An 11932-nucleotide genomic window follows, 5' to 3' on the forward strand; every position below is an offset into this window, starting at 1 on the left:
GAAGATGAAATGAGGCCTGTGTTGTTCATGCAGGGGCATAATGACTGGATGAATGATGTCATTCAGGTAGTATGGGCTTGTCACTGTACCATTCACAAAGTGTAGGGCAGTTCTGTATTGACCAGACACACCTGCCCACACTGTAACACCACCACCACCAAAGGCTCGTCTGGCGACAACAGTGGCTGATGTGTAGCGCTCTCCTTGACGTCTCCATCATTTCTGCTCAACGTGAATGGACTTTCATCAGAGAACAGCACTGAGGCCCCTGGTCCCTCGTCCAGCGAAAATGCTCCCTGGCCCCTGCAAGACCATGATGGCTGTGCCTGGTGGTGTGGTCGGGTACCCTTGCAGGTGGTCTAGCACGCAGACCACGCCGATGTAAACGGTTTCGAATGGTCTGACGTGACACTTTGGTGCCTCTCACCTCCCTTAAATGTGCCTGGAGTTGAGTGGCATCATCATGCGGTTCCTCAGGGCACTGTTCACAATGAAGCGCTCATCAGTGTGGGATGTGGCCAAAGGACGTCCACTTCTATGCCTTTCTGTGACTCTTCCAGTCTCTGTATCTCTGTTGCAACCTGCTGATGACACTCTGTGACACTCTAAGCTCAGTGGCCACTTCACTCTGACAACATCCTGTTTGAAGCCTCGCCAGGCGAGGTGCTGTTGATCAGTTGTTGGTGTGGTCTTGGTCTCATGATGTCAACATGTGAACAGCATGATGAAGAGGACTGTTAAAATATAAATTCTAATTGAAACAGGAAATGTATTGGTGGATTCATGGATCAAACACCTGTTGTGAATTTTTCCATTCAGCTCCTTGTTAGAGAACAGCAAGTTGTGCAAAAAGTACTGAAACATTGAACAGTTGGACATGTGCTTTCAAAAGTTTAGAGAAGGTCAAATGAAGTTCACCTGTAAAGGTTATAGTGCATTTTAGGTTCATCCTGAAATTTCACCCGAAAGCCAAATATCCCGAACTTTTTGTGAGTAGCGTAAATAAATAAAAAATATGTAGATTTAGATAATTGTTGTACTGAGCTGCCAAGTCTCATGCTTTGACCATGAGACTTACACATATCAATCAGTTCACACGCTCACACGCCACACCTATTTCTCACGCTGAGAACTCCAAAACAAGTCAAATTTATTTTTTCTTTCTATTCTACATACACATTTCTCGCTGGGGCTTGCTTGTCATCTCTCCAAAGAAAACAAGTGTTTTTATTGTAAATATTGTATTTATTGGAATTGAATGGAACCAAAAAACGCCGTGAGCAAAAACATGCGTAATGGGAACACGTAACATTTTTTTATTGAACTTAATTCTTTTCCTTTTTATTTCTATTTATCACATTGTATTTATTTTTGTCTGCTTTTTCAAATTAATGGATGAATTTAATTCCTGTTTATTAATGTTTCTTAGCCTCTTAAATTCATGATCTGAGTACTGCTTTTATTTCATCTGTCAAAGCACTTTGTAAACTGTTTTTAAAGGTGCTATATTAATAAAGCTATTATTATTATTATGTTTCCTTCCTTCTCACTGTGCGGCTTGCAGCAGAGAAAACATCCAAAACAGCCCCAAGTGGCATTTTGATAGCCCAATTTTTAACAATAACACACTTCTCACTGGAAATGTCCTTCTCATTTCCTGCCTGGATATGGTGTTCTCCTGGAATACACAACTCATGCCTCACACTTTGTAAAGCATTTTAGATAAGAAGGGTCAAACCAAGAGCTGCGTATCTGTATTGTACCCTCTATTTGCTTTGTCTTCCTACAAGCCCTTGCAATTACAAGTGTGGTCTCGGGATCCGGGTCTACCCATTGGCGACTAATCTATACCATGGAACAAAGTGTGGGATACAGTGATGGAATCCTTCAAAGATAATCAATAGAACTTTATCCATAGGAACCCACTTACTCCCAGAAAGTGCCACACAGTGAAAATTATTCTCTCCCCTCTGTGTGACCTCTGTCCTGATGGACAGATAGGTTATTTTATGCATATGTTGTGGAAGTGTAGTGTTGAGGCGTTTTTTTGGAGTCCATCCCTACACTGTCAGATGTGTTGGGTTATCTCCTACCATGGTCACCCATTTCCATGATCATATCCTGGGAAATGTGTGCGGTTAGTGGGTCTGACCGCTGCTAAGAGGACGCTGGCTCTCGGCTGGAAACCTCCTCACACACTGACATGATGGCAAAGCACCTTTCTTGATGTAATTGTTATAGAGCTCTTGGTGGCTAGAACGCAAGTGAGAGAACTTTTACACATGGCACTGATGAATACGATAAGGTAACGGAGCTAGTAAAATGAGGGCGATGTTTATGTTCTGTCCATTTGATTCAAGTACGATGCTGTAACACTTAATTTATCATGAGATCTTGGGGGGCTTTTCTCCTTCGAGAAAATAAAATTAGATCACAAAAAATTTGGTTTAAAATTGTGACAAAACATGTGAACAGTAATGAAGGAAAAATGGGGTTTGTTCATTAAAAAAAATCTCAAAATAGCCCTGATCTAAAAATGTTTTTGTTTTGTTTTTATAACAAAAATAAGTATTGTATTTTCACCGAATGCTATTATTGAACAACACAAACAACCACTGTGCCTAACAGGCACATACAGGGTTTTCCCCAGAAAAGCTGTTGGGTGTAATGTTTTGAGAAACAAATCACTGAAGTCACTTTACAGGGACTTTAACCATTTCCTTTCTCTTATTTAAATAAACGGTGCGAAGAGAGGAGCTGCTCAGCACCACTTGGTTCTAAATCAGCAGCTGGATCTTCTGGATCTACTTCTGTTTCCATCTGTTCAGTTGAGGTGCTGGCTACAGGTTCTGCCTCTCTCTTCTCCTCAGTTTGGGGCTGATGAAACTGGGACCACTGAGCGCACTCTTCATCATGTTCCCTCTTCACAGGGAACTCCTCCTCTTCCTCTTTAATGTGTGGGGGCTCTGGCTCCTCCTGGCCCAGACTGGGGCTCCACTCCTGCTGCTCAGGGGGAAGCTCCTCTTTACAGACAGAAAGGTGCTGGAGCTCTGGAGGGAACGCTGCCAGATCCAAATAAAAGAACCATGAAAATCACCAATGGTGTTCTTATTCAGGATATTTACACAAGTCTTATTCTGAAGAATATGAAAGAATAATTGAACAACAGCCAGCACTGGTAGTAGCATTAGTAGCCTTCTCTCTTTGCTGAAAACTACCGATGGAGAAACAAAACAAAAAAAAGACAATTTGATAAAAGTTTTCAGATTATGAATTCTTATGCGGATTGACGAAAATGTGAACATTTGATTAGATGAACTTGAATAACTGATATCAGATCAATTTTTGGTTTCTTGAATATTTAGTGTAAAAAAAAAAGTCATAAAACTAGCGGCCCACCGATTAATCAGTCTGCCAAATTAATTGGGGTGATTATCTGCATTTTGAGATAATCGACATCAGCCGTTGCCTGCACTCATGAGGCCGATAAACAAAAATGTCTGTGTAGGGGTGGACGGTATAGAAAGTACACCTGTACCAATTTGCCCTACAGCATGGATTTTGACTATGCCGCAGTGTTTCGGTTATTTTGTAATTGCCGGTTTTGACCAAAATATCCGTTGTCTGACATATTTAAAATCTCTCCAGTCATAATGTCCGGTGAAAATAATTCCCTCCAAGCAGAATCTGAAATTGTGTCATGTATGTGACAAATAAACTCTTGAATTTTGCTGGTGGATCATTTCCATATAAAAAAATTCTGCAGATCTGTTCATTTCCGCACTTTGCAAGTTGCAGCAGGAAGCCAATCAGTTTGGACGATCTAAAGCGGATCTGAAAGCTTCTGAAAGCTCCTCTGACCAATCACATTTGTCGATATAGAACTAAGCCCCGCCCCCCTCCCTTGTGGACAGGCTGTGCTTATAAACACAGTAAGCACACACTGTACACACGGAGCGGAGAACAGAGCCGCAGCGTCTAGAACTCTGAGGAGATGCACAAAGATGATGTATCCTTGACAACAAGGAGACAGTTTGGTGTTTTTTTTTTATATTTAAGTTCGACCCAAAGCAGACCGTAAATATCCATTGTATAAAATATGTTGACGGGATGTCCCGATGAAGACGGACAACACCACAAACTTTATAATTTACTTACACCTACTCTCCATATTTATTTCATTTTTGATTTGATCAAAATTAGTAACACACTGTGTATATATCACTTGTTATATTAATTTATTTGTTTATTTTTAAAAAGGTGTTTACTGACGGGACTTATTCCATTTTAAATATTCAATAAAATATATTATAAAACTACACGCCTTGACGATGTCATTCTCTATAAAGCCTGTCTATCAATTATTTTTAAGCTCAATAAACACATAATATTTGAACGGAATCTCTCATCTGTCAGGGACACTGAAATCTTCCAGGACACGTTGATTGGCACCAATTTCCTCTCACGGAAACTCTGGTATACAGTGCTAAAGAGTAGAGTGTTGGGATGCATTGATTTATCACATGGAACACGAGACAGGAAAGGCACGGGGGAGGGGGGGAAACAAGTGTGATGGTAGCGATAAATGTTAGCTGGGACCAAAATAAATAGATCCTGCTGGGTGCTACTGTGTGCGCTAACATTGTTTATTTTTCATTTTTTGTAAATGTACAAATGTTTGTTCTCTTTCAGAAACAAGGAGATGCTGCTGTCTTCTGATAAATGCTGTTGTTGGGTGCACTAAAATTGTATATATATTTTTTTTTAATTACCTTTGCGAACAGAGACAATGCAGACAGTTAAATACATGTTCATTAAAGTTCAGCAATGTTGTGTTTCATTTGTTATTATCAAATTGTTCTGTTTTATCAGATGCAATAAATAAATAAAAAAAAAATAATTTTAAAATCCCTGATATGGGCATTTTATATCAGCCATTGGCTGCCCGGCTCTTAAAATATGGGCATCGGCCATCGAAAAGTCCATATCTGTCGACCACCGATAAAAACTCACTACAGTATGAGGGTGGCTCGGAAAGGTGCAACTTGTTAGATAATGTGTTCATAATTCCAAATTAATTGTAGTGAGGCGTGTGTGTGTGTGTGTAGTAACCCATTTGCACAAAAATAAACACCCACAAACGTGTCATGTATCAATAGTCTTTTTCTCATAGGAACTCCAGACAATGTACTGAGAATCAGGTCCAGACATTGTCTGGAGTTGCGCTTTCACACATGTAGCACACAAATGGAGATCTCACCTATTGGAAAAACTCTGTTTGGTTTTCGGTCGGTGAAAGTAGGGCCCTGCCTCTGGTCGTGGGAGTAGCACGGGTCTTGACTCCGAGAGGTGTGTGCTGAGTGAGGGTATGGAGGCTGCGTGGCAGGCATCCGCTGGACCATTTGTCGGAATACAGAAGTAATCTCCTGAAGAACGGCCATCTCCTGCGTCTTCTCCACCCGCGCCTCTCTCCGTACCATCTCCTCGTACTCCCGCTGCTCCAACAACCGAAGCCGTTCTCGCTCGTTGAAGTCCTTTTCCATCTCACAGAACAGGTCCCTCATCTCTGCAGATAGCCTTTCCGAGCGTGTCTGATTCCTCCTCCTCTTCTTAGGTGGAGAACGACACGATGACTCTAACAACGGCAACAAGAATGGCATTGGTTCAACAGTAGTTACAAAGGCAGCCACCTCTCGCAAAAAAATAAGAGAAATGACCTCCAACAGTGGATTCAATGGGAATCGTGCACTTATGCCACGTGCGTACGCTGCGGCAATGTGTCCAATGGATGACCTGTGATATGGTAATACCACGGTTTACGTGTGTGTATTGAACCATAATGGGCGTACTTAACAGTTCTATAATATACCGCGTACTGTTGAAATTCTAGCAGCAAGGCTACATGAATAAATATGAGCAATAACGGTCACATTAAATGTTAGGGTTCGAATTACAGGGGGGGGGGGGGGGGGTCCTAACTCCCCTAATTAAGACTTGGACCCCCCCAAGGTATAAACATTAAGTCGGAATACTTTATATATTTAAATATCCTACATTACCTGTAATCGTAAATATTACAATATATTTTCCATATTCATGCCATATGATTTCAGACACCCCTCAAGTGGACCATTCCATTTCTTAATCCTGAGGTTAGTTGAAGTTGGTACTTACTAGAGCAGTGGGCGTTCAAAACATGCCAGTTCCGAACAGGCCCAATGCTTGGCCTCCGGTACTGCTGCTTGTGGGTTACTGCTGCTTGTAGGCCCATCCAAACAACTTCACACTCTGACTTGAGCTGCTGCACGTACGGGTTGCACTCATTAAAGTAGGGGCGACTCGCAGTGAAAAACACCGGGGAAATACACTCTCAGGGAAAAGAACGCACCCAAGTCGTGCTTTTGGATAAACTGACTACATATTGGGGCGACACTGCAGACATAAGTGACTCAGTTGCACAGCCCTGAAGCCCCGTCCCACTGCTGCACAGAGCATAGTGGCTCGCTTGTTGATTCAAAGTTTATTAATATTACACATTTAGCGTGTCCAAATTACACCAAATTCTACACTGCGCATCTTTGGGTCCCCAGCAATACATCCGCAAAATGTGAAGTAGATTGGATGAATGGTCATCAAGATAATCGAAGGACAGATATTGGACACGCGACATGTCTAATTATTAAACTGGTTGTGTGTCCAAATTGCACTAAACATGATACTGCACGTCTTTGAGTCCCCAGCAATCAGGGCTGGGAATTGTTTAAAAAAAATTAAGATTCCAGTACCCGTAAATTGATACAGTACTTAATTTTATACCTTTGTGTTTCTGCTATACCCATCATGTGAATGGAACCATTTAGTTGCATAGAATGCCACCACTTCTCCGCATGCAAATTATTTTTACACTAATACATTGGGCAGTGTTATTTTAAACAAATAGCCAGAACAGGAGCAATGCTTACAGCAAGGAAAACCTCTTTCACTGTTCATATGGTCACATGACTGCTGTTTTAAGATGGACTTGAAAAATTGTAATGCTATCCTTTAACAGACTGTTGTAGCTGATTAAAGGACTTATGTCTCAGCAGAATTTGGAAAAACTTGTCCATGCATCTATCTTCAGTAGACTAGACTACTGTAACAGTGTCTTTACAGGTCTCCCTAAAAGATCTGACAGCTCCAGTTGATTCAGAACGGTGCTGCTCGAGTCCTCACAAAGCCCAAGAAAGTGGATCATATCACTCCAGTTCTCACATCTTTACACTGGCTTCCTGTCCATCAAATAATTGATTACAAAATACTACTGTTGGTTTATAAAGCACAGAATAGTTTAAGACCAAAATACATTTCTGATCTTCTGCTACGTTATGAACCGTCCAAACCTCTCAGGTCGTCTGGGACAGGTCTGCTTTCTGTACCCAGAGTCAAATTAAACATGGAGAATCAGCGTTTCGTTTTTATGCACCACATAACTGCAGGTCTGCTGCAACTTTCACCATTTTAAATCAAGGCTGGAGACCGTTCTGTTTGCTGCTGCCTGTCACTTTTATGACTTGATTTTATGCATTCTATTTGTTATATTTCTTAACTTTATGCATTCTATGTATTCTATTTATTAACTTTATGCATTCTATGTATTACCTTTATGCATTCTATTTTTGAACTTTACGCATTCTGTCCTTTTATAATGTGTTTCTTTTTCACTTTATCTTAATGCTTGTGATGTTTCATGTAAAGCAATTTGATTGCTATGCTGTTGAAATGTGCTATAAAAATAAAGTTGTCTTGTCTAGATCTGGGTACATAAAGGATTAAATGCACATATCATTTAACTGGAGAAGTTTTAATATTACTTTTTGGGTTATTTCGGTCAACACCATAGAAAGGTATAGAGTACCACTGACCTGCCAAGTGTGAAGTAGATTAGGTGAACAGTTGTCGAGATAATCAAAGGACATGTTGTGTTCGGCAAGTTGCAAGGGGAAGCAAATCGGTTTGGGCGATCAAAACCTAATCTGAAAGCTTCACCTCTGACCAATCACGTTTGTCGACATTGAACTAAGCCCCCTCCCTCTAACAGGCTGCGCTTGTAAACACAATAGACACAAACCGAGTGGAGACAAAGCACAGCGTCCGGAAGAGATACACCGTCCCGTCAACAAATATGTTGACGGGACGTCCTGCGAAGACGGACAACACTACAAACTTTATTATTTAGTTAGACCTACTTGTCATATTAATTTTGTTTTCGATTTGATCAAAATGTTATTTTAGTAAAATGTTAAATAAAGCCACTGCACTTGTTACTTATTGTTCAAACGGAAATGGTTTGATTTCAAGTAGTAGGTTTCGTAATTTTTATTTATTTTTAAAATGGCGTTAACTGACAGGACCTATTTTATTCAATCTTCATGCATTGATGATGACGTCATCCTCTATAAAGCCTGCTTATCAATTGTTTTGAAGCTCAAAAAACACAGATAATATTTGACCGGAATCCCTCCCAAATGTCCGGGAAATTGAAATCTTCAGGGACATATTCACTGGCACCAGTTTTTTTCTAACGTAAACGCTGACCTTTTAAGGTTGGAGAAATACATGTCAAACTCATCAAGATGGCATTGGCAACCAAATTAATGAATTTTCATGGAGAAAACAGGGAATTGCTGGAGTGCCATGTCGGTGACATGATGAGGGGAATGAATCTCAGCAATCTCACAAGTACGAAGAACACAATCATTCTACCGAGATCAGACGTACAAGCAGAAAATAATGGAAGTGACATGAAACTCCCAGAGGAGGAAGTGTTAGAAATAGTGGGCATAAGATCCACTAGTTTGACAAACAAATATGTACTCATCAAGTGTGGGGGAAGTCAGGACAGTTTCAACACTAACGATGAAGACCACACTTGCCAAGGTTGTAATAGATTCCAACTCAAGGATAAATACAACTTTAACATTAGCGGCATTCTATAAATTACAAATGATGCAGTGCATACTAAGCTGGATATTACAGTAACTATTACAATGTCTGTCCTCTACCATTACTTGGTAAAATACACAACTACCCACTTAATGACACACTTGAGCCATCCAACGACAGTTTGTGACAGGTGGCTATTCTGTGTCAGCTACACTAAGAACAATGTGGTTACATTACAAAAGTTGATAAAAAATGGTAAAATCAGAAAAAGGTGAAAATTGTATTTATTTACATTTGTGAAGATGGCGTTGTTTTTGTATTAAATTTAAATCAAATGTTAAGATGTCTTTATAAAAATGAGTTGCCTGAAGATTGTCTTCTAAAATCCTTTTAATACAAAAAGCCAGTCTTTATAAATACTGTTTTGTTTGACAACTTAATTTAAGTTAGAATTCGATTTTTTTTTTTTTCGTTGGAATATCTTGGAATTTTGCCATTTTTTTGTAATCCAAAATTATTGCATGTCGCACAATCTTTATAAATTGTTGGATATTTTGAACAACTGTTCAATAAAACAATTTTCAAACTCTCATGTCATATTCCTCCAAACTTACCAACCTGTTTGCAAAATAAAAGATATTTGGCATATATATGATTTTCTGGTCTATTATTTAATATTGAAGAATCAGGAATTTTGTAATTCGTCTCATTAAAAAAAACATACACGACCCGACCAAGTCCCATCGCCCTGGACAGCGACCGCCCTACGGCGAGGGGAGAACAGAGTGGATCATCATTATAGCACCGTACAGACCTATCACATTCTAAATAATCAACGCAAAACTCAGCGTTTCCCTTATCTGTAATTACCTTTTTTACCGGGAAAATCTGTTGAAGTCGGACAAATCTAAATCTCTCCGGTGAAAATAATTCCCTCTCGGCACAATTTGAATTAGTACTGGGCAATAAAACGCAAACGATAATTATCACCATATTTTTTCTCAACGTCACAATAAAATAGATAAAAAATTACGCAGATCTGTTCATTTCTGCGTTTGGCAAATTGCAATGGAATGCTGATAAGTTTGCACGATCTAAAGCTGACCTTTCACCTCTGACCAATTACGTTTGTTGATATAGAAAGAAGCTTCACCCCTTCCCTCGTAGACACGTTGCATTTGCAAACACACACGGAGCAGCGACAGAGCCCATTATCCAGAACTCTGAGGAGAAACACAAAGATGATTATCTTTGACGTTGAACGGGGACACATGCATCCATAGTTTGACTGACTTTTTTATATTTAAATTCTGTGCACAACACAACAAAGTTATTATTTATGTAGACATACTTGCAATATTTAATTTGTTTTTGGTATAAAATAAATTTACAATTATTAAGGTGAAATGTTAGTTAAAGCATCTGCACTTGTTACTAATTGATCACAAACGTAAATTATTCGAGTTCAAGTAGTAAGATGCCTAATATTTATTTATTTTTAAAACCTTGTTAACTGACAAGACTTATTTTATTTTGGATATTTAGTGAAAGAATATTATAAATCGACATGCCTTCATTGTTTAATTCTCTATGTAGCCTGCCTATCAATTGTTTTTAAGCTCAATAAATACAGACAACATCTGACCGGAACCGTTCCCATTTGTCCGGGACAGTGAAATATTCCAGCACACGTGGAGAAGCAGCGGCCTCAGAGTAGTTGTATTAGCACAAGCATCATGGTGCATTACACCAATGACAAACAGTGATTTACAGCCAACAAATGGACAGCTGCCTCTTTTAACTTTTGTTGCATTTCACAGAACTGGGAAAATTGAAATACACACCTAAATCGACCAAACTGGACACGATGTATAAATTCCTGCAGCAATATTCTTATTATTATTTAAGTTTATGCATTTATATTCCTTTTTGTATTACAGACTGCAGACATCAAGTTAAACAAGCAACATCCCATTGGATATGGACGACAGCCTAACCATCACTAACCTTATAGCTAAACTGAACCATCTAACATTATACCTCAACTTTACCATCTCTAACATTATACCTCAACTTTACCATCTCTAACATTATACCTAAACTTAACCATCTCTAACTCGACATTTGCCCCGTTCTGCAGGCTGCAGCGGGCTATACCTGAACGATGGGCCGCCCCCCCGGAGCACGCGTCAGTACGAATCAGTACTGGGTTCCCTTGGCGCCTTGAGATGAAGTTGCCCCCCGCCCCCGGTGGTCATTGTGTGCTCGGCCCTCTGATTCTTACCTGTACTTAAACCCGAATCGTTGATGGACACATCGGTTTCATGGACCGGGGTCTGCTCCTCGGCGTCGCAGTGCGGCGTCTCGGGGCAACTGGAGGCGGAAAGCGTCTCCGGGGTCCTTGAGGTGGAGGCCGCCTCCATGCTCCCGACCAAAGCCGCGGGGTTCGTCGAGTGACTCGAACCCCATACGGCCTCACACAGACTAAAATAGCACCATGTTTTGCGGTGGTTTCCACTCCGGCCATTGTGCTCAGCGACCTGGTGGTACTGCCTTTTCAGTGCTTTTAGTTTGCTGTTCACCTGCGCCTTGGCTCGGATTACCCCGTGCTCACGGAGCCGCTTTGTAATTTGGTCATAAACAACCGAGTCTCTTGCCGTTCCTTCAATCTGACGGGCGATTTCGGCGTCGGCCCTCACCGACAGAAGCTTACGAATCTCGTCGTCTCTCCAGTTGGACATGTTAGTCCTATGTTATGGCGTCGTGGTGCGTACTCGCCTCCTCCTTCTTCTTCACTCTGTTCCGGTGATCAGTTCGTCTTCCGGTTTCGCGCCAGTCGCATGATATAAACGTCATCAACATGCCACACCCCCACTGGCTCGTTTCACACAGGGGCTCGGTCGGACATGACACGGACTTCGCACTCGGGAGCTGGCAGGGTGAAGCCTGTTCAATGTTCATGTTTACTGGGTACGCTCCACCCTCCCCGCATTTCCTCTCACTGGTC

General features: G+C 40.8%; 1 protein-coding gene across 1 annotated transcript; it reads right to left on the reverse strand.

Annotated features, from left to right (window-relative positions):
• Positions 1 to 1230: 1230 nt before the first annotated feature.
• LOC307240441 (uncharacterized protein) lies at positions 1231 to 11704 on the reverse strand. The gene is made up of 3 exons (XM_080014225.1): positions 11210 to 11704; positions 5261 to 5635; positions 1231 to 3062 (listed from the first exon to the last, which is right to left on the reverse strand). Exons 1-3 carry the CDS (start codon positions 11664 to 11666, stop codon positions 2728 to 2730), a joined length of 1167 nt encoding a protein of 388 aa, XP_079870351.1. The 5' UTR covers positions 11667 to 11704; the 3' UTR covers positions 1231 to 2727.
• Positions 11705 to 11932: the final 228 nt, after the last annotated feature.

This window comes from Zeus faber (assembly GCF_960531495.2).
Source record: "Zeus faber genome assembly, chromosome: 14".
Classification (NCBI taxonomy): Eukaryota; Metazoa; Chordata; class Actinopteri; order Zeiformes; family Zeidae; genus Zeus; species Zeus faber.